A 24233-nucleotide genomic window follows, 5' to 3' on the forward strand; every position below is an offset into this window, starting at 1 on the left:
TTTTCCTCCTTTAATAAGGGATTATTTAGTTCTGACTCTTCAATTTTTTTTTCAATAAAGGATAATCATGTCATTGATAAGTATGCCTTCATCTCTTATTTAATAATTATTGTTATTAAAGTCATGTTTTGTCTTCTCATTTTAATTAGATGAAAAACTACTAAGGCCAGGAATTAGCTTTAAAATTATTTTGATTGCCCGAAGGTCCCAGTATAGAACATTGAAAATAGTAGACGCTCAGCCAACAATTTTATATTTACTTGCAATATCAAAGAAGAAAGCTATAGTGTATTACTTGCCATAAATAATAAAACGAAGTCAGCATTTTCTCATTCTGGCATTTTATAATGGGTAAACAGCCATCATTTTTTTGTTGTTGAGTGAAAAATCTTTAAAAAGTGAGATGTATGTTTATGTGTGTGTGTTGAACCTTATATTTGGAATCATTCTTATGCAGCAGAACTATTGTCATGGAAAATTACTTTCTTCTCATTTCTTGTATGTTTTATCACTGTATTATTTTCAGGGACTCCCGAGAGCCTAGCTGAGAAAGAGAGGCAGCTCATGGGTATGATCAATCAACTGACCAGTCTACGAGAGCAGCTACTGGCTGCCCATGATGAGCAGAAGAAATTGGCTGCCTCTCAGATTGAGAAGCAGCGCCAGCAAATGGAGCTGGCCAAACAGCAGCAAGAACAGGTGAGTAAGAGCTAGAGACACAGTCCATTTCCTCAGACATTGTTTTACTTGATATTTATTTGACACTATCCTAGACATACAAAGATGACTAAGAATACCCCTCACCCCAAATAAATAAAAAAGAAAAACACCAAAACAAGCAAATGAGAAACTCCAATCTTAAGAATCTTAGCTACTTTGGTGGTAAGTAACTCTGAAGTAATGACAATTAAGGTGATATTTTGATAGATCATGAGCAAAGTAGAAAAGAGAATCATGGACAGTTAAGAGAACATTTACAGTCAGGAGCATTGTGAAAGGTTTCAGAAAACTGGTGGTATTTAGATGAGTTCTGAAAATAGGTAGGATTCAACAACTGAAGTGAATTTCTAATTATGGGACATGAAGTTCAGTGAGGAGGCTATTGTGTAATCTCAATAAGGCGTGAGAAGCTAAACTGGTAGGGTGATGACTATGGACAAAGAGAAGCAAAGAGAAGAAAGGAGTAAACTGGCAGAAAAGCTATTGTAAGTAGAATTTTTTTGAGTGAATAAAAAGGAGAGGAAAGGTTTTTGAGCCTGAGCAATAGAGGAAATGGTGGTACCATCAATAGAAATAGGGAAAATCAGGAGGGCAAATTTGGAAAAGAAAATGAATTTATACATATTGAATTAAAGCTGTTGTCATTTTATTCATCTGGGGGTATGTGAAAGACAGTTAGAAATAACAAAAAGCAGTTTGGAAGAGAGGCCTGCTGAGCTATATTTCTTCGACTATGTACATAGAGGTGGTAGTTTAAACCATTGGAACAGATACGATTTATTCATTTATTCAATAAATAGTAATTGAGGGCTTCTTACTTGCCAGGCACTATACTGATTGCTAAAGCTACCTCGATTAACCAGAGAGACAAAGACAGAGTCCCTAAATTCTAGTGGAAAGTGAGAGATGATTAACAAGGGAACAGATAAATTAAAACAATTTCAGATAGTGGTAAGTAATTAGAAGAAATTTTAAAAGAGTAATGTAATATTCATTGGTATGGCGAGGCAGTGCTTCTTGGATGGCTGGATAAAGCTTTCTGAGATTGTGGCACCTGAGCTCAGACCTAAATGATAAAAGAATGGCAATCATATTAAGATTGTTAGACCTCGTAATTGAGTGGTGGTGTCATGAGAAAATGGAAAGAGACTAAGAGTAGAGTCTTGGGAGATGCTCATATATAGCTGATAGAGAGAGGACACTAAGCATATCCAGAAGCAATCAGGAGAACCAAAAGCGCAGTGTCATAAGAATGAAGAGAAAAATGAAGATTTTAAGAATAGGCAACAGTGTTAAACGCTACAACTAATGTCATTATTCTAACACAAATTGGAAGCTACCAGATTTGTCATTTAAATTCTCATTGTTGGCCTTTAAATGTGTTGCTTCTGTGGAGTTTTATGGAGTTTTAGGAGCAGAATTCTGATAGTAAGAACTGGCAAATATGTAGTGATAAATTGGAAGCGACACAAACTCTTATGAAAATTGGTAGTAATTTGAAGGGAGAGTAGAGGTTTATTTAGTAAGGGTCAGCTTATATGTAAGAGTGGCAGCTATTTTCCAGGTCTGAGTCCCTTTATATTCTCATTATATGTTATGGATCAGTCCATTACCATACCAAGTGGAAGAGGACCACTATTTAGTCCTGGTGGAACTATGGTTAAGCATTTGGCTGCTAACTGAAAGGTCCAGTAGCTCCACAGGAGAAAAGACCTCACAACCTGCTTCCATAAAGATTATAGCCTAGAAAACCCTTTGAGGCAGTTCTACTCTGTCGTATAGAGTCACTGTGAGTCAGAACTAACTTCATGGCACAGAACAGCAACAGCAATTTGTGTCTATACACATTGCTGCAAATACCTCTAAACAGCTTTCAAAGGTGTAAACTAACAGATTTGAAAGAGGTGGAGAAATACTCAATGCATTGCATTTGAGGGGCCCTACTTTCAGTTTACCCTTCCCTACTTGTTGGTTCATTTCTGCTTGAAAAGAGGTATTTTTATTTTTAATGAAATGTTTCAAACTTTTTCCCTAATGATATATTTGAGCTGTTATTTGATATCCCATATTCCCCTTGCTTTACTCCTATGACAAAAGAGTTCGAAACATTTGCCTTTCACTATCTAGAAAAACACTTTCCTTAATCCTCGATGCATTCAGACATCTAAATTCTAGAGAACCCTGGGAGCCTATGAAAATTGTGTGTGTGTTTTTATATATATATATATATATATATATTTTTTTTTTTTTTTTGGCAGAGAATCCCTACTTGCCTTGGTTGAGTCTGAGGGCAGTCTTGTCCTGAAAAATCTAAGCAATCTGTAATGGAAAGCAGGGCTTTTTTCTTTCTTTTTCCCTGGATATCGTCAAAGGATTCTAGAATTTTTTAGTATCTCAAGGGCTCTGACATTCTCCTTGGAACATTAGACCAATAGATCTTCCATCGTTTCTCTCCTGTATTGGAGTGATCCCAGGCAGGGACTCCTAGACAGCCTGAGAAAAGATCGCTCGTGAGAGCAACAGGTCAGGTTTCTGTAGTCAGTTCTGCTCTCCTTTATTCTCTCTATCACAGGTAGCCGACAATGACTATGTTTTTGTTGTTGATAGGTTCTGTCAACAACAAAAAAAAGTCATTTTCCATTCACAGTGACCCCATGTGACACAGTAGAACCTCTTCGCAGGATTTTCTTGGTTTTAATCTTTATTGCCGCAGATTATTAGGTCTTTCTCCTGCAGAGCTGCTGGGTTGGTTTGAACTGCCAATCTTTTGCTTAGCAGCTGAGCGCTTAACTATTTGTGCCACGATGGCTCCTTACGGTGACTATAAACCCAAGGAACTGAGTGCTGACATTTATAGTCACCACTCTTGTCATCACTGATCTTTTCTTCAAGACACAGGGAACTCTGAAGGACATTTCAGACCCTTAAGACTCTGATCTTTTTGGATGAACCTTCTCTCAGCACTCCCTACTCAGTGTGAGGTGCCCCTACTCTGCAAATTCTAATACTCTGTTGTACCTGTTTATTGATGAGCCTTTCCACCAGACTCTGAATTCCATTCCACATTCATCTATTCAGCAAACACTTACTGAGCCAGAGTCTGTTCTAGTTGTTGGGAGAAACAGCAGAGAACAAAACAGATAAACATCTCTCATGAATTGAATTCTAGTTGGGGGAGACAGACAGCGAGTAAATAATCAAGTAAAATATAGTATATGTTGGTAAGAATTATGGTAAAAAACAAAGCAGGGTATTGGGGGGGTGCCAGGTAGAGAGACAAGCCATTTTAAAACATGTACTCAGAGAAGACCTCGCTGATAACGTAACATCATTTTACTGCCGGTAACTTGTAGGAGATGAAGGAGTGAGCCATGTAACTATCTAGGAAAAGGGTGTTCCAGATGGAGGGAAAAGCAAGTGCAAACCTCCAGAGGCAGGAGTTTCCTTGGAAGGTGTGTTCAACAGGTAGTTGGAAGAACAGCGTGGCTAGAGAGGAGTGACAAGGAGCAGGAAGCCAATTATACTGGGCCTTCTAGGCATCATATGGACACTCTTTTACTCTGACCCAGAGATTTTGAAAACGTGAATATTATGACACAGCTTATATTTTAAAAAGATATCTGTTGGTTTATAAGAGACTGCATGGTGCAAAGGCAGAAGCGGAAAGAGAAAATAATAGGCTATTATGCCAACCCAAGCAGGAGATGACGGTGGCTTAGAAAAGAAAACTGTGAAGGGGTATAAAGTAGTTATAGTTAAGGTTTTGATATATTCTCAAGGTAGTACTAAAATGATTTAAATATCACTGGAAATATTGATAACTGGGAGGAAGCAACCAGACTTAAGGAAAAGGGTATTTTTTTCTACCATCTTCTTCCCTAACTTTCTTCAGAGAAAAAAAAAAAAAATCCTTTATTCCTTAGATAAAATAAAATCATTAAAATAATCATAATTTACCTGTCTATAGAAATAATCTATGTAGACCCATCTGCATCATGAGTTCTTAATTTTCATTCACAATGAACTCTACATGTATCCACTATTTCCTGAATTTTCAGCTGGATACAAAGGTTAAGGGATATATTTTTGCAATGAAAATGATAGTGATTACAACATGATGAGAATAAGAAGTAGTGTGTATTTTTAAGACAGTAATAAATTTCTTGAGTTTAGGAGTTGCACTCTCATTAGAAATCTTCCTACCGTATATATCATGTAATGAAATGTTTAAAAATTTCTTCTCATCTATTCATTCATAGATTCTTCATCAAATATTTATTCAGAACCCCTTATGTACTAGGCCCTGTGCAATTGGTGAGCAAAATATACATGATCCCTACGCTCACTGTGTTTATAAACGTCTACCTAGGAGACAGAGATGGTAATAAAGAAGTCAAACAATCAAAAAACAAACAAATATAAAATCATAGCATGTGATAGAGTATTAAGTAAATGTAGAAGGTGTTATGAGAACAAATCACAAGGAAATTACTGTGCTATTTCCTGGGTTAGAAAACACTTAAGATGAGCATATGGAAGGCTAAATCCTGAGTTTAGTTTTGAACCTACTGAATTTGAAATACCTTCAAGAACACAGTTGGATAAATGGGTCTGAAGCTTACAGCAGAGGTTGAAGCTAGAGAAACAAATTTATAAGCCCTTGGCCTACAGATGAAAGTAGGTATAGAGGGAAAAGAGAAGAGATTCTAAAATTGAGCCTTATGGAGTTAGAACATTTAATGACTGGACAAAGCCATTAAATATAACTGAGAAGGAATACCTCAAAAGGCAGGAGAAGACCAGAAAATTGTGGTGTCATAGAAGCCATGGGAAGAAAGTAGTTCTGGATCAAAGGAAAGAAACTTGAGTCTTGAATACTGATGAGAGGTCAAAAAATGAGGACTAAAAACCAAATAAAAGAAAACTTCTTTACGATTAGAGAAATGGAAGTGATTGATGATTCGATTAAGAATTATTTTGATAAAGAAATGAGAGGAGGAAAGAGAATGCATTGTCTTGAGAAGTGGGTGGTTTAAGAATTTGTGGGAGGAGGAGATGAGGACATTATTTACCAAGAAAAAAAAAAAAAAAAGCCCTCACTAAGGAGTACAGTGGAGTCCCTAGGTGCTAGAAATGATTAGCAGACTCTGCTTCTAACCTGAAGTTTGGAGGCTTGAGTCCTCTCGAGGCACCTCAGAAGAACGGTCTGGCTATCTACTTCTGAAAAATCAGTCATTGAAAACCCTATGGAGCACAGTTCTACTCTGACACACATGGGGTCACAATAAGTCAGAGTCGACATGATGGCAATTTTTTTTTTTTTTTCTTATGATTTGAGGAATAGAGTATCTTCTAGTACTTCATGCTACACTGAACTTCTTAGGCACAACCACACCCCTGTTCATGCAATAGCCTTTCTTTGGTAGAAGAGGGCTGAAAATGTCAGAGGCAGTGCCTTCTGAGTATCACCAGAAAGAAGGATTTTTGCAGCCCTAAAATTTGAAGCCTTGGTAGCACAGTGGTTAAGAGCTTGCCTGCTAACCAAAAGATTGGCAGTTCAAATCTAACAGCCGCTCCTTGGAAACCCTATGGGACAGTTCTATTCTGTCCGATAGGGTTTCTGTGAGTCGTAATCAACTTGACAATGGGTAACATTTCATACTGGGAGAAATCATTGCTGCAGTGTCTTAGGCTTCATTTGTTTTCAGCCAAAATAAGCATAACTGATCCTAAACACTAAATATCTTGTTGGATCCCCCATAAGGATAAGTTGCTGATAATTCAGAGGCACAGCCACATCCATTTTCATCATCTTCATCAGTGTCAAATCAAACTTTGAGAAACAGAACATTGGTGGTTTCCCTCCAGGTCTACAATATACTTTTAACATTTTCATGTGCAATTTCTCCACAGATTGCAAGACAACAGCAGCAGCTTCTGCAGCAACAACACAAAATCAATTTGCTTCAGCAACAGATCCAGGTCAGAAATCATAATTTCATATATGTTTCCCGTGAAAAAATATACTTTGTTTCCCATTCTTATATGACCTGACTGAAATGGCCTTCAAAATAAAAATTGCTCTTAGCCTGATTTACATTAGCCTCCTGTACCATGCAAATCTTGCAACTGATGGCTGTTTGTCAGACACCCTACTGTGTTAGGGAGCTGCAGTTTAAGCAAGTTAGCAGTAATTTTCATCCTGTGCTGAGAGGAAATTATTGTCGAGCGATGTTCCATTTTTTGTCTATACCTTAATGTTTAAAATGTGTCTGTAAGTGTTCTTAATGGGTAGGTGCAGGGAACTCGAAGCAGATAGGTACCATAGATTTTCAGTTAGAGAGTCACTGGCAGAGAACTTTTCTGCTGTATGCTCAACGGCCATATGAGATAAAGCCTGGAGTTAAGGAAGGTAATGATTCGGCATTCAAGTTGCATTTCACCCTTGGTATTGACTGTAAAATCTAAGTCTGAGGGATCTATCACCTTTATATTTTTCTTATATGGAAATTTAGAATAATGAGTAGAATCAAATAAGGAAGAAAGGAGCTGTATTGGTAAAAATAATAATAAAGGAAAACGTAAGTTTGTTAAGAATGTATTGTCTTTACCACTTGCTAGTAGCATGAACTTTGATAATATTCTTAGTTTTTCCTAAAAATAAGGTTAATAACAGTATCTATTTCATAGAGATTTATGAGAATTTAATGATAATGTATTATGTATGGAAACCTTAGCATAGTACCAAAGCTCATACTCATAAAAAGAAAAAAAAGTGCAAATACATATTTGCTCTGACTAGCGAAAAAAGGAATCTCACTCATGGAGCTATGAGTCCAGCCCCTCAGTACCGTCATTCACCTGGAGGTGACTGTTAGGTTTGCAGTCAGCTAATCTGGGGGAAAAAGTCATCATTCTCTTGAGGTTGTATCTTGAGAGTCCAATGTATTTTAATAAGTATAAATATCACAAATGTCAGAAACATGCCAAAATTATTTCACTCGCATATTAAGCAGGTTTTAACTTCTTTTGCCAACAAAGTTTCTCCCATTTTGTCTGATTGGGCCAGGTACACTTTATTTCTTTACTCCGGATCATCTGGCCCAAATTCTTTTTTGTTCTGGAATCCCTCAGTGGCGCAGTTAAGCACTCGGGTGCTAACCAAAAGGCTGGAAATCGTAGTCCAGCCAGAGGCGCCTTGGGAGAAAGACCTGGTGATCTGCTCTCGAAAGATTATAGCCATTGAAAACCCTGTGAAGTGCAGTTTTACTCTGAACCACGTGAGGTCACCATGAGTCAGAACTGTGGCAATTTTTTTTTTTTTAATTCTTATTGTACCTGGAATTTTAAGTGAGCTGGTCAGAGCTTCTGTTCATGCCCCAACCAGGGATTTTTGTGTCCCTTTTCTATAATTATGAATAGTACATTTCTAATATGCTCTTATCTATTCGTATGTGGAGTGTGATTATTAAATTCATTGGTTTAAAACTGTCATTGGATTTCATGTTTTTCAGTCTAAATACACTGATTTTGAATATAGTTTGTTGATGGCACCCAGTTATCTATGTTGAAAATGTTTTTAATTATTGAAAAAATCAGTAGGATTAAAAAGTTGTTCTGACAATTTCTTATTGTAAATAAGATATAAATCCATAATCAACAACACGGCCCTTTGCGAGACACCCGATTTTGCTGGGATTTGATGGAGTACCAATAGTTTCAATTTCTTTTTTACTTTCTACGAGACTATTGAGACAAAAAAAAAAACCCAAGCCTTTGTTAAACAGAGTTACAGAATGTGTTAAACCCGTATTATGTTTATAATGTGGATTTTAAGCTCTGTCATAATAATAAAATGTTGAAACTGTTGGATTTCTTGCTCCAGAGCATGGAGATGTCTAATTATAAATTAGACTTTCCCCTCCCCCCCCAAATGAAAAGGTCTTTAAAAATTATCTGTCCTATAGACAGTGTGGAAACCCTGGTGGAGTAGTGGTTAAGTGCTACAGCTGCTAACCAAAAGGTCAGCAATTCAAATCCACCAGGCGCTCCTTGGAAACTCTATGGGGCAGTTCCACTCTGTCCTATAGGTTCGCTATGAGTCAGAATCGACTTGACAGCAACGGGTTTTTTTGGTTACAGACAGCGTGATTATAGAAACTGTATCCCAGAGAGCTAAGGCCAAGTTTACTGACTTGCCTAAGCTCACACAACTAGTTACTGGTAGAACAATGATGAGAACTAAAGTTTTCTATTAATAGAAATATTGCTGAGTATCAAAATGTCATAGTTTAGAAGCTGCTGACCTCTACTAGAGGAGAAAAAACAAACAAAAACCAACTCTAAACAAATAGTCCTTAAAGGTAATAATATCACACTATTAAGTAATCAGAGGGAAACGTTAAAAGATATGGAAATATTATGTCTGTGTATTTGTCTTCACTCAAGGTTTAGTCCTGATGAGCAAAACTGAGTGAGTCGAAACCATTAAACTAAACCAAACCAAACCAAAACCATTGCTGTCCAGTCAATTACAACTCATAGCGACCCTATAGGACAGAGTAGAGCTAGCTGCCCCATAGGGTTTCTAAAGAGTGGCGGGTAGAGTCAAACTGTCGACCTTTTGGTTAGCAGCCAAGCTCTTAACACTGCGCGACCAGGGCTCTAAAACCATCAGGTACTTACCAAAAAAAAAAAAAAGTCTGGGAAGTAGGACATGTTCCAGATAACAAGTAAGTAATGAGAAAGACGGACAATCTGAAAGGAATTCATTTTCACAGCTTCTCGTATATTCATTAACTAAAAGTATAGTTCTATAGGCAGAGTAAGTTGTTCATTTGGGGCCGTCTTCTAAACACTTAATAGTAAAGCCTCAATGTATTCAAATTATTTAATCTACTGAGATTTTTTTTCAAACACTTATGGGAAGCCTAATGTAGTGGCATGTGTAGAAATAGAAAATTTAAAACGTAGTATAGACCCTCTGTTTCCCCACATAAATTCTTACCATTATTCTTTTTAGAATATTTTCTCTTCCTTTTCTCCTTCTTCCCTCTTCCTCTTTTTACTTGGCAAAATATGACAAAGAGGAAGACAAATAAAAATTGACCCTGTTATGGTAAAAGACAAATCAAATTAATACTAAATATTATTATAAATTATATTTTTAATCAATGCATACATGATCAAATACGCCCATAAAAATTACCATAAACTATATTTTCTTCGGTATTTGAAAATACTAAGCTATCAGATTTTGTTTTTGATATATGCCTTTTTTTTTCTTTTCCTGTCATAAATATGGAGCCTTAAGACCTTGGAAAAGTAAACGTAGAAACTTACATTATTTATCTTGATTGCGTTTCCTTAGGTGTTTTGTGCCATGGTTGTTTCTCAGGACCTTAGGAAATCATGTATCCCAGTTCCTATATTATATGGACGGAATAGTGAACAACAGGGTTATGAATCCACAATTAAGGTTGCCTTTAAAATTTGTGTGTTAATTATAATCACAAAAGATAGTAACTTGGTCTAAAGTAAAGGCATAAAATACAGTAGATGGGTTAGACAGATCAGCTAGAATGGATTAAACTGAGAGTGTAGGAATCAGAGCAAGACAAATTTGCACACTTGGTGGATATATGACATGAAAAAAGGATGATGTTTCCCTCATTTTCTTCATATTTTTAGTGGGATCTTTTTTAAGGAGAGGTTAATTTAGACATCTTTATTTCATTTGAGGCATATGCCATTCTATTAAAAAAGTATATGAACAAGTTCGTATGAATGTGTGTATGCACAAATATTCACATATTCTCATCTCTACCCAAGTTATTTAAAATTCTCCCACGGCCTGTCAATTCTATCTTTTCTCCACCCTAGATGAAGAGAGGGACGGTAGGTTTTACACTATTCAAATAAAAAATGTCATAAGAATTTGCAAGTGAACAATTTTATTTAACTGCTTAGGATCAGCTCTTTATGAACTCTTTTTAATCTGTCTCTTCAAAAAGCAACCTTAGCTCTAAAACTGCATGATTCTAATTGGAATGAACATTTAATCTACATTCTTCTCTCTAAAGAGTATACGGGATTATAGCCTTCTACTAAGTTTATTCATATAAAGAAAAAGTCTTTATTCATATAAGTCACTGGAAATTAAAAGCAGAATTAAAGGAAGTTTTCTGTTTTTCTTTGCAACCTCATAAATCAGTTCACTCTGCATGTAAAATAATGTCATATTACCAGAAATATCCCATCTTCCTTCATTCCTGTTTTGTTATGCAACTCTTAATTTTAGGAACACTAAACACTAAAACGTTTCAGTCTTCTAACATTCCACGTTGTTTTCCTTTAATATTTTTGTCTGGTTATTTTCCTTCAAAGATAGAACATTTTTGTATTTCAATTTAATGTATCTCGCTTAGTTTTAATGCGCATTAATACAGGAGATAAAATTTATAAATATCTCAGAAAAAAATAATCTCCCTAGATGGTTAATTTTTAGGGGAAACTTTTTTTTTTTTCTTATACTCCATTGCACATCCAGGAGCCCTGGTAGCTCAGTGGTTAAGTGCTCGGCTGCTAACTGAAATGTCAGTGGTTCGAACCCACCAGCCTCTCTGGGGGAGAAAGGTGTGGCACTCAGCTTCCGTAAAGACTTACGCCTTGAAAACCCTGTGGGGCAGTTCTACTCTGTCCCATAGGGCCTCTATGAGTCAGAATTGACTCAATGGTAGTGGGTTTGGGTTTTTACACATGCTACAATGTCCATATTTTAGCATTTTATTCCCTGACTATTTTTTACATTAAACCAATCTGCTTCTAACATCATGGTTAGGTGACTTTGGTTTCCAATAATAATCAGTGGCTCATCTTGACCTGACTCACTGCTGTTAAAACCTTTTAAAGTGAATGAATGGGTGACCTCTACTCAACTTCCATTATGGGAATAAACTGAGTGTCCTGGAGACCTAAGCCCCCTTTAATCTTGAAGCTTTGAATGGGACCGGGTTTATATAGTTTTGAGCATGTGTGGGGGAAGCATGCCCTAATTTTAAGTTTCTTATCTTTTTTGGTTCTTGTTAGCATCTAATAGGGTCAATCCAACAGCATGCTCCAGAAAGAAATCCACGTAAGATATTTTTTAGGGGAAATTTAAAGATACTGTACTTCATTTTCAACTGCATATTTGTCATGATCCCCATACAGGGAGGTCAGTGTTTGACCTTTCATAAGAAATTCCACAAATTCATTGTGTTTCCCCTTCTGATTAAGTTTTCCAGCTACTGTTCATTGTGTTCTCTTGGAGGTAAAGAATTGTTGTTTAATAGCCCCTATGTCATTGCTCCCGATTCATAAGTGTGTGCGGGACTAGGACTAACTCTGGGTCACTGATTCTGCCTGGACCTCAGGATAGGGTGAAGGATGACTCTTCCCACCCTTGTATTCTTGGCTGGATGGTGGTATACATTCCATAGCATGTAGGAAAGAGCTTGGTTTTTCAGGTGGTATAGACTTACATTTAACTGTGTGAAATACAATTTTAATCTTATTCCATAATAAAAATTTAAAAGATTAAGAGCAGGGTCTTTGGACTTAGACATATCCAAATTCAGTCTTTGCCTCTTCACACCTTATTTACTATGTCATCTTGGGAAAATTGCTTACCCCTTTGAGTTTCATTACTCTCATCAATAAAATGTGAATTGTATACCTAAACTAACTCACACCTGGTTACTTTGAGGATTAAATGGAATTATTCCTAACATATAGTGAGTGCACAATGCCAAAAAACAAAAAGAAAAAATTGCCTAAAGCATTAGATGCATGATGGGCGATTTAATGACTGTTTCCAGCAAGAGAATTTCTAGTAAAAGGAATATAACCTCTAATGCAGTAATCAGTGAAACTTTGTGAGTTCAGTTTTATAAATTGATTTGATTTAGAACTACAAGAGATTTTCAGAAAGCCTTTAATGAGACCTATCTCTCATTTCGACATTCGTAAACTTAAACCGAGTAAGTAAAGAAGATTTTTGCAATCACATAAGTTGTTACTTGTGGAACCATGGCTGGACTCCAAAGTCCCCGAATCTGGGCCCAGTTCATTTTTATTTCACTGATATTCTACCATTTAAGGCTTAATGGCCTAAAGTTGGAAAATGAGTTTTCTTTCCCTGGGAACGTACTCCTATGAAGTAAAAATACAACTTGACTTATGTACGATTGAATGATTAAGTTGCAGTCGTGGGCTCAACCAATTTGTGGTAAAGGTTTCATTTTATTGGTGCCAAAGTTCTCTGAGGTCATTAGAGTTTTGGTAATTCTTGATAAATTATTATGCGGAAAGAAATCCATTGAAATATTGTATTGAAAACATAATAACGTTAAAGGTGAAATAATAGTACCTGACTCACCTGCTGATTTATGATTTCTTTCTCCAAGTGTGGTAAGTTGAAAGCATTTTACCCCCCCTCAGCAAGACCCTACACACATACATGAGGACAAAGAGATTACAAAGTAACCTTGTGTCTTTGGGAGACTGGAAATGCCAAGAATAAACACCATGCAATTAAGGTAGGATTTCAACCTGAAGAAATGCATTAACTCCTTGAGTTCCAACTAACGTTTTGCAAGATGAAATAAAATATACTGCAAGTAAACAGGATACAACTCTCGACTGCACGGTCCTTTTACACAGAGGGAGCCACTTAAAAATCCTTTAAACGTTCTTTTTTTTAAAAAAAAAAATTGGTTTTCTGGTGACTACCGAATGAAAGAAATTCAATCGTGTATTGTGGGGTCTGGGTATAGATTAATTATTTCTCTGTCTAGGCAAACTTGTTTCTAAAGATATAGTTATGTATATACATATAGATATACATACACATATATATTTTAATCTTTATTTGTAAACCCATGCTACATACTTTAAAGAGTACAGGAAAGTAATGGAAAGCAACCATCCTAAGCTCAGTCCTCTATACTCCCTATCTATCCTTTTGCTAAGGAACCACTTTTTAATCTTAAATCTTAATTTTTAATAGGTCTCCTGGTATTTTTCTTCTCTCTCTCAAAAATATAATTGAAGTGCTATTTTATTTATGACTTACTAGTTTTAAATATCATTAACTTCAAAACTTGAGGATTGATTTAGCTCACTTTATTGCCACCCTGACATCGTCTCCTGTATTTCCTCCCTCCTCGCACAATATAGTTATGTTAAGTCATTTAATTTCCTCTATTAAGTACTTTTAAACTTTAAGTAGTTTACTTACACCTCTTTTTTTGTTGAATCAACTATAAATAGGATCTCCAGAAACTTGCCTTGTCAGTCAGATGAGGATGGCATCTCTCTTCTCTCACTCCCAACTGCCAATTTCTGTTATCTGTGCATTTACTCCACATACACACACACACACACACACACACACACACACACACACACGGTGCTTATGTCAAAACCTAAATGTAAATATTGTTTTCTGGATAGCCTAACAGGGTACTCTGTATTTACTTTCTTGTGTAGCTTTGCTCATTCCTAGGAGCAATCCTTCTCAATTGCTTTTCCTTTTTTCCTATGTTATCTGCCTTGTTGCCTCCATGAGCTTTTCCTTGATAACTATGCCTAGCTCTCTCTGTTCTCCTGCTTCCGTTTAGATGGGTTGGACCAACGGACCTTCTGGGACTTCCCTTTATGATTCTCTGGAGTTGGAATCACTGTTTCCTGCATAGTCCTCCTTCTTGATTTACTTCCTTGTTTTGCTGGAGAACCACATCAAAGAACTTCCTAAAAAAGGGGGGGGGGGAGGGGAGAAGTGGGGAATGAATAGGATACAAAGGTTCTGAGATAAAAATGCTCTCAATATAAGCATATGTAATAATGTTCTAGTCTACCCCTATACTTGATTGATAGTTTGGATGTAAATAAAATTCTAAAATTTGTAACAACCAATGTCACAAAACAACATGTATATTAACTGTGTAATGAGAAACTAATTTGCTCTGTAAACTTTCCACTAAAACACAATTTAAAAAAAAGTAAATGAGAGAGAGAAATTTCTTAGCCTTGGCACTACTGACATTGCGGGCCAAATAATTCTTTGCGTGAAGGCTATTCTGTGTGTTGTAGGATGTTTAACAGCATCCTTGGCCTCTATTAAAAAAAAAAAAAATCAAGTTGGAAACCATAATTCTTCATATCTGAAATCCACTGATGCTCATCTTCTAGCACCATGAGAAATATGAAACTGATCTTATTTTAATTTTTTTTTGTAACCAATATTTTTTTCCTTTCTGAAAGTTTTTATTATAACCTATTTATTTGTGACATTTTACTAGGAGATATTCATATATTTTTCTTTTTTTGTAAGCCCTGTGGATCTTTTAGTCTTTTGCCACGAGAAATTTTTGTTGTTTGACCGTTTTCTCACATTTATTTATTTTTGCATGTATACTCTTGTCTTTTTCACCCCACTCTCATCAGTTGACAGACTGCAATTGCTGTTCATCTTCCAAAAATGTGGTCAAGTTTCTTGCCTATGCATGCGTTTTGTTTTCAGTTATCTTTTGTGCTATAGGCTTGTAAATGTGTTGTTTGTTTTTATTATTTTAATGGTGTCACAGGAAAGAGTACACATGGTCGGTTTATCACTTTGGGCCATAAATCAGGGCATCATTAAAAAAAAATCTGCCTTTCTTAATACAAAATGTTCAAGATAGTTTGAATGAAGGAATTATTGTAAACAGTAAATTAGTGGAGAAAGGTAAAGATTGAGGTTCCAAAAATAAACTTGACTTCTATCTAGGAATTGTATAATATGTGATTTTTTTTTTTTTTTGTGGGAGGACAGTGGAGATAAGTGATACAAACAGAGTTTCACCATTTGCTAGAAATACTTTTTCTCTTTTTGATGAATTTTTCAAACAATATAAGTCAATATAGAATTTAAAACTGCTCTATGGCCTTGATATTTTAAACTTTTCAGTGTCACTATTCAGACCTTAGTTGGAATAGCAAAGTCTGATTTGGGTTTTTTTGTTTTTTTTTTTTAATTGCTTTTAAGTTCATGAAATAATATTGATAACAGTTCTTGGAAATTGTAACCCTGGTTTTGTAATTCATCCTCACTTGATCACTAAAAACACAAACAATGCATTTCCTGGAAGTGGACTCATCTTTTTTTTTTTTTTTTAATGTGGCATCTCAGATAATCTTTATCACTGTTTTCTTTTTTCTGCTATCCCATTTCTGTCACCAGTTTTCTCTTCGTTCTCTAATCTTTGCAATGTGCTTTGTGAAATGAATACTGGGTTCATTAGTTTCTTTAGACAATTGTTTAGCTTTGGTTAGTGTTACTATAGTCTAAAGAAGAGAAGTCCTCGAGTAAACCGAAATTACAGAGCCATGGAACCAGCGGGCTTCAGCAGCGGGACGTTAAGTTCAAATCTGTTATGTGTCTTCAGCAGCAGCTTTTTCACAAGTTGTAAATATGGGCCTTCTGGAGTCACTGAGGCTGACCCAGAAAGCAGGCTGATAGCAGTTTTCTCAGGACTTTGCAGCCTTTTCCTGAACAGCGTTACTTGTGGAAAAAGTTGAAGTAGTTGTTTCTCACTGAGGCTCTGCTAGTCCATATCCTATCAGTTAACAAACTGGGGTCCATCAGTGCTTAGATAAAACCCTGGGAACGTAATTATCAAATAGTGGGAAACAAAACAAAACAAACCGAGTCAACAACAACAGAAAGACTTAGGAAATATAGGCCAGGAGTAACTATGTTGGCCTAAAATGTATCCCTTTTGATTGCACCCTAATTTGCACATTTGCACATTAGTGTGGTAAAATAAATGCTGCAGCAGTGAGTACTCACCAAGTCTTTAGAAATGATTTCTATCTCTTGATTCGAAGAAAGTTAACAAATAGAAAGTTAAATGTCAACTAAATTAACACAACGTTAACATAAAAGGAGTATTCTTCGAAGAACACACATTTATCATGAGCCAAGACATACATACCAGGCATTCTTAAGACATGGTAAATTTGCACCAACTCTCTACTCAGGGTCCAATTTCTATTCCAAAGCTGACAAATTTTCACGTAACTTGTATGCAATGAGAAACAAATTGCTTTTTACTTTACGTATGAGGGTTTTTTATTGTTGTTGTTATTGCCCTGCTTTTCTTCAGAGGCCAACAGAAATGGCAAAATATAAAGAGGGAATTGAGGACACCTTTATGACATTGGAGCCCTGGTGGTGCAATGGTTAAGAGATGGCTACCAACCAAAAGGATGGCAGTTCGAATCTACCAGGTGCTCCTTGGAAACTCTGTGGGGCAGTTCTACTCTGTCCCATAGGGTTGATATGAGTTGGAATCGACTTGAAGGCAATGGGTTTTTGGAGGGTTTTATGACATCAGGGAGCCTTGGTGATATAGTGGTTAAAGCGCTCCACTACTAACCAAAAGGTGGGCAGTTTGAAACCACCAGCAGCTCTGCTTCCGTAAAGATTGACAGCCTTGGAAACACTGTGGTGCAGTTCTATTCAGTCCTACAGGGTCATTATGAGTTGGAGTCAACTTGACAGCTGTGAGTTTTTATGACATTAGAACATTCCTTAGTTTTTTCTTGAGGAGAAGTGAAAGGAAAAAATGGAATTGCTTCTTTTTCAATGAACATCCTAGAAGTGATCAATTATTAGTCTTCATTATACTTGAGCTCTCAGCAGCATTTTAAAAAATTGATCACTCCCACTTTCTGATAGCACTCTTCATTGGGCCTCCAAATATACCACAATCTGCTTTTATTTTTAACTTTCTACCCACTCTTTCTAAGTCTCATTTGCAGGATTCTCTTACCATCCTTAAAAAGCTGAATCACTGTAATGATTCATCATTTGACTTCTCTGTCTACACTTTGAGAGCCCTGGTGGTGCAGCAGTTGAAGTACTTGGCTGCTAACCAGAAGGTCGGTGGTTTGAACTCATCAGCTGCTCTATGGGAGAAAGATGTGGCAGTCTTCTCCCATAAAGATTACAACCTTGGAAACCAACTCAACAGCAATGGGTTTGTTTTTTTTTTCGGTATCTGTACTTACTTCCTAAATGATCTCTCTCATTTAGTCCATAAGTAAATACTCTAAAATTTATCTCTCCAGCGATATCTCTCTCCTGAACTTCAGAAACAAATACCCACCTGCCAGCTCAACCTATTTAAATGGATACATAATACCACCTCAATTTTAGTATTTCCAAAACAGATCTTTTATTTATCTTCTCCAAACTAATTCTTTACTAGCTTACTTATCTCCAAATATGGTACTATATGCCCAGTTGCTATAGCCAAAAATCTAGGACTCATGCTCTTTCTGTCATACCTAATCTATCAGCTTTGGTTTTATCTTCAAACTCTATCCGTTGACCAACTCCTTCCATCATCACTCTAGAAGTCTCCATCATTTCTCACCTAGATCACTGCAGTAGGCTTCTAACTAAGTTGGTTATCCTGTTCTCTATTGACTTCCCGCCCTCCAGTACAGTTTTCACATAGCTGCTACAATGCTAAATCTTCTTGTGTCATACCCATGCTCAAAATCATGTCGTGTGAAGTAAGTTGATACTCCTTATCCTGGTCTGATGGACTCTGCTTTGTTAGCCGCTGCCAGCATCTCTGACTCTTCTGTCAGTCTCTCCCTTATTGCCTCTGCTCTAGACTTCAGTCCTTCTTAGTATTTAGGAATTTATCAAGGATGTTATAGCATTTTTTTTTTTTTATAGCATTAGGACATTTGTATTTGTCATTCTCATGGTCTGGAATGCTCATTTTTCAGTTCATCACATAACTCTGACCCTCACTCATTAAGATCTCTTTTGAAATGCCATTTTCCTCAGAGAGACCTTCTCTGACAACCCCATCTAAAATAGCTCCGTGTCCCCCAGTCAGTCTCTAATCTCTTATCCTGCTTATTTTTCCTCATAACACTTATTACCCCCTGATATTTACTTGGTTTTTGCTGTGCCACTACCACTACCACAATACACACTTGGGATTAAGCTCTGTGAGGTCAGAGAGTTTATCTTGCTTACTTACTGCCATAACCAAAGTACCTAAAATAAGAACATAAAAATATTTATTCAGTGAATGGATGAATGAATGGAGTGGAGCAATTATCCACTCTATAGGGTACAAAATAATAAGCAAATCATTCTGTAATTTCTGAAGAGACTAAAGTAATGCAGACATTCAAGGAGCCATCAAAAAATAGATAACCACCTCTCCCTAGTGCTGTATTTGATTTGTAACCATATCGACTGGTTTAAGATGGCATAAATCTCCTTGTCTTAACTTTAAAGAGTAGCAATTCCAGTTGAATTTTTGCCTTCATTCTATTTTTCAAATTTTAAAATTAGGAATCTTAACCAAGATTTCCAGACCATGAGCTATTTAATTATAATATACACCACCTTTGAACTGGTATTCTATTTTAATAAGTTTGGGACTTGGCAGTGTGCATGTGGAAGAAATCAGTATAATGACTTTGTACTACGCTGGTGAGGAGAAGGAGCAACCCATTGTGTATTAAGTGCTTGCACTCTACAGAGGTCATCTCATATAATCATCACTAGACTTCAGATAGGTTATAACACTATCTCTCTGTTAATGTTTGTATTAATATATGTGACGTATACACATATGGAGCCCTGGTGGCACAGTGGTTAAGAGGTCAGCTGGTAATCAAAAGGTCAGCAGCTGTTCCCTGGAAACGCTATGGGGCAGTCCTACTCTGTCCTATAGGGTCACTACGAGCTGGAATTGACTTGCCAGCAACGGGTTTGTTTTTTTTATTTTTTGGTATACACATATATTAAAGGCAATAGAATTGAAGTGTGTATGCGTTGTGTTGTATTTCTCAAATTATGATAGGTGAGTACTTTGTAGACGGAAAAGTTGCCTTCTTCCCTTGTATCCTAACTGGAATAGTAAAGAGTGATTTAATTCAGATAATCTCTAGAAAATAAGAATGATGTGGTCTTACCAAACTGAGTTAAACCTATTAAATTGGCAAACAAGGCAGTATTTTTTGAAAAAAGTAATACAGTGTTGCTTCCCACAGTAAATGAGTTAAGAGAGTGCCCATTCATAAATGGTACTCTGTATAAAGTATTAAATATAGAACTAATTCATGTATCTGGCCTTAGTGAGGGAAAGATGTGTTCCACCTAATGAAATATTGCAAATAACTAAGCTTTCACCTATAAAGGCCAAAAAGGATAGGATGCTATGTTTATGAAAGATATATATCATCTCTTTAAAAAGAATTATTTTATGCTGACGAGCTTGCTATACTTAAATAGGAAATTATAAAAGGTAAACTAATGAACTAGCTTTCATACAATATCCATGTGTTTAGCTAAAAGAGGTCAACAAATGAGCTAGTTTTGATAGCATATGTATATATTAAATTACAGGTTTATATTAATACATGTGATATGTACACTATGTGTGAGCCGTATGTGTATACACATGCAGGCCTCTCTGTATGTCTTTTTAATTTTTTACTTTTCATTTACCCTCCCTGTTCATTGCCAAAAAGAATTTTTTTTAATATTCTGCCATAACCATCATTTAGTTCTGAACTACATTTTTTTTTTTAATCCCTTTCTTGCCTGTATATTCCCCTTTCATGATTGTGCCAATGCCCACGTCCATGCCTGCTGCTGGACCCCTGGACATAACCACTGCTCATTTCCTTTACCCTTTTTATTTTATTTTCTCCCTCCCATTGCCCCTCTCTCTGGCTTGCTTTTACCCTATTTCTTCTCATTATTGAATTGAGTTTTATGTTTCTATTGCATTAAAAAGTTGATCACTAATGAACAAAAGTGAATCCAAAGGATTGAGTTGGGTTTTAATTTAAAAAGTAAATTATTTGATTTTATGTGGGGTAATTTCAGAGGGAGACAGCAAAAGAAAACATTAGCAGGCTCAAACAGAGGTTTCACAGTGTGTTAGTGTAATATATTATTGCAATCTTTTCATGATAGAGGGTGTGTTGTCATGAGCACCAGTGTCATACAGCCAGGAAAAGAGGGATGGGGCTGCCGTAAGGTAAATCAAGAGATAACAATAAAATTTTTCTGTTGCCTGGTGGAGGTGTTTAGGATGTGTTTTCTTTATATCTTCATCCGCCCCTAATTGAGGATGCTTTAAAATTGAATGACTAGCAGTCAAAACGTGTTTGCTTCAAGCTGAGAAGAAAAATGCTGGTGTCTCCGCTTCCAAACTGATTGCGCTTTGTACACAACTGACAGCTACAGTCACTTTGAGTGACTGATAAGTGGGAAGCTTTGCCACTTATCAAGGAATGCAGGCTGAAAAGAAAAGACTGGAGCCGTTTAGATGCTTTGGCATGTTCAAAATAACATCTTACATCACTCAGACTCAAAAGCGCTAAAAGACATTTAAAATGAAGTAATGTATATAGAAATGTGGTATATGTGTGTTTGTATATAGAAATACATCAAAAGAGACAAAAGTCATTCAACAAGCATACAGCTCTGAAGGGGTTGAAAGAGAAAATATTATACGAGGGTCACAATTTTTTTAATGAAATAATGGTTAAATAATTTACACACATATGTGATGAAATTTTACCCTTAGTTTGAATTACCTAAATTTGAAAACATAACTATAGATCTCCAACACCTTTTTTATGTAAGCAGCTGGGTTTGACCCAACGGATGCCTTGAAACACATGAATAATACAAATGTCATCCATTCATGTAGATGATAATTTTCATTCTGAGGGAAAATCCCAATTCTTGTTTCCCCCTTCCCTTTGTAAATAGTTAACATTAAAAATATATGTTTAAAATTTTTGGTTAATTCCAATGGAAATACCATGATTATATAATAAGGAAAAGGTAGGGGTACATTTCTTACTTCAATTTTAAACACAGTTTTGAGACTATTGAAATGGAAAGAATATACAGATTCACTGGGCTGTAAATTATACAAATAATACCTTCTGAAAATGATAGTTTTTCTGTACTCAGTTATTAGGCTTATATGTACAGTACACCTGTATACAAGGAGACCTGGTGGTACAGTGGTTAAGCACTCGGCTGCTAACCAAAAGCAAGTTCAGGCCCATCAGCAGCTCCACGGGAGAAAGATGTGGCAGGCTGCTCCATAAAGATTACAGCCTTGGAAAGCCAAAGGGACAGTTTTACTGTGTCCTATAGGGTCACTATGAATTAGAATTGACTCAACGGAGTGGATTTTTTGTTGTTTTTGGTACACCTATATACTGGTCTGAATTTTCTAGGACATTCAGTTTAAGAATATTTTTAACCGTCTATCCCCACATGTTATTCTCCCTCCTGTATTATTTGACTCCCTATAATATACTGGTTTTTGTCCGACTGTATGTCCCAATTTAGGTTTGGAAGTCATGGTCGTGATAACCATATTCGTGATTAATTCTTCACGCTTCCTTGGCTTGAGCCTATGTTTTGGTAGGCTAAACTTAATGTGTAGTCTCTTCATTATTTAATGAATAGTCAATTGTGTGCTTAAAGGGTATAATTACAGAACCTGTAAACTTTTCACTCTTCTCAGTTGACATAGGACTGAAGACCATTACTATCCGTATTACTGCAAGACTTTTGGATATGGTAAAGACAATCATTTGAGTGAGAAGGAAGAGGAATAAAATAGCGTGGTCCTCAGACCAATCTGTGAGCTGTTACAAGTCTTCAATGAGATAAGCAGTTCACTAAACACGCTGTAATTCAGCTGACATTTATTTTCACTACAAGATTTACGGGGTGAAGGAAGTAGTCTGATTTTTTACATGCTGGTACAAACTCTTGACCTCATCACAGACCAACACTTTGAATAGTACTGAATTAGAACTCTTTGATCAACAAAATAATTCATATAGAAAAATAGACATTAGAATAACCTAGTTCAACTTTTTCTTTTTTTGTTGATGAAAATGATATGGTACAGAAATGATAAAGACTATGCCTAAACTCCCATAACTAATTAGATATAGACCCTGGTCTTCTGGGTCTTGACCTTGGTCCTAGTTAATCATATTAAATGAATCAAGATCATAAGCACCTGTGAACATACAGTGAGCAGCAATTCTGCAGAACCCATTAAATTGAGTTTGTTATTTTGTCTGGAATTTGAAAAAAAATATTAAAACTACAGCTACGGATGATTCCTAAGACTTAACGGGTGATATTTTTAAGATGCAAAGAAATTTGAAACAATATTTGAATTTTTCCATAAAAATTGTAGATAACATGTCCCTTAGGAGATTTTAATCAGATTTGGACTTTTTAAAATTACCAGTAGTACATTTTAGAGGTACACCTTCAAAACTTTCTTCAATACCATATACATTTTTTGGTTCGTGATGACCCCTATACACATATATGTATGTGTGTGTGTGTGTGTAATTTTTACAGTGAACCGACTTCTCTGTTTGATCTATTTTGGATCACAGTTGTGAACATCATGTCATTTCACCCTATAAACTAAAGAGAAAAAATGGTGTTTTCAGATCAAAATAATGTCTGACCTGCTTCTCCAAGAAAAGGGTTATTTTGATAAATAGTAGTTGAGGCTCTTTTAAAGTAAAATTTAAATGTTTTAAAGGATTTCTTTGATTTCTAGGTATTTGTTAAGACCCTGAGGTAGGAAATGAATGTTTTGACCAAGGGAAATATTTTCCCGTTAGGCAACTAATTTTGCTTTTTCTCCCATTGTAAAGATGCCCATTCCCAGCCTTTCCATTTAGAATATTTGATATGCTTCTGTGCAATCATTCAGTGAAAGCTTAATCTTTCTGTTTCCTATTGTTTTAAAACATTCTCTCTTTTGTTCTGTAACAGGGGCTTCATTCATTTAAGGGAACAGGAAGGCAAGACCTTCCTCTAAAATCTCTATTTCTTGAGGTATTGAGTGAAGTCTCTATTGTGATTAAAAAAGTCACTGCTCTTAAATGCATTACTAGCATGATCTTGAGGTGTACAAATACTTCAATCCACACATCATTACTTCAACCTGTCTTCTACCACCTCATCTTTTTTTCTCTCTCTTTTGTGCTCTCTGTTACCCAATTGCCTTCTCCCCAGTTATTCCCATGCCTGTGACATAAAATCATTCCTAGACAACAGATCGTCTCAGAATTAGGAGAAAGAATGCAATTCAGAAATAACTATGCATCAGATGTTATTTTATAATAGTGGCTTTAAAAAAAATTAGTACCTAGTGGTATGAAATGCTAATAATCCATAGATATCATGAGAGAGTTTAGATATCTTATGACTCTCACTTTCACAGTACTATCATTAGTATATTTTATTTTTATTCTTTTATGTGGCAGCTATCAAATGCAAGGTTAATATGTGTAAACAAAATCTCACTTCAACTAATGTAGCAATTAGTTACTTCATCTAATAGGTCTGTACTCCTCCATGTCGTAACACAATCCAAGTGTCT

At 36.0% G+C, this 24233-nt stretch overlaps 1 protein-coding gene across 9 annotated transcripts in view; it reads left to right on the plus strand.

The window, feature by feature from the left end:
* The window catches only part of SOX5 (SRY-box transcription factor 5), a 1149712-nt gene that overhangs the window by 923061 nt on the left and 202418 nt on the right, over nt 1-24233 (plus strand). For all 9 annotated transcript variants that reach the window (XM_064284479.1, XM_064284485.1, XM_023554801.2 and 6 more), the window contains 2 exons: nt 527-699; nt 6634-6702. In XM_064284479.1, the coding sequence (XP_064140549.1) occupies nt 527-699; nt 6634-6702 (242 nt within the window). The remainder of the gene's footprint in view (nt 1-526; nt 700-6633; nt 6703-24233) is intronic.

This window comes from Loxodonta africana, chromosome 4, assembly GCF_030014295.1.
Source record: "Loxodonta africana isolate mLoxAfr1 chromosome 4, mLoxAfr1.hap2, whole genome shotgun sequence".
Classification (NCBI taxonomy): domain Eukaryota; kingdom Metazoa; phylum Chordata; class Mammalia; order Proboscidea; family Elephantidae; genus Loxodonta; species Loxodonta africana.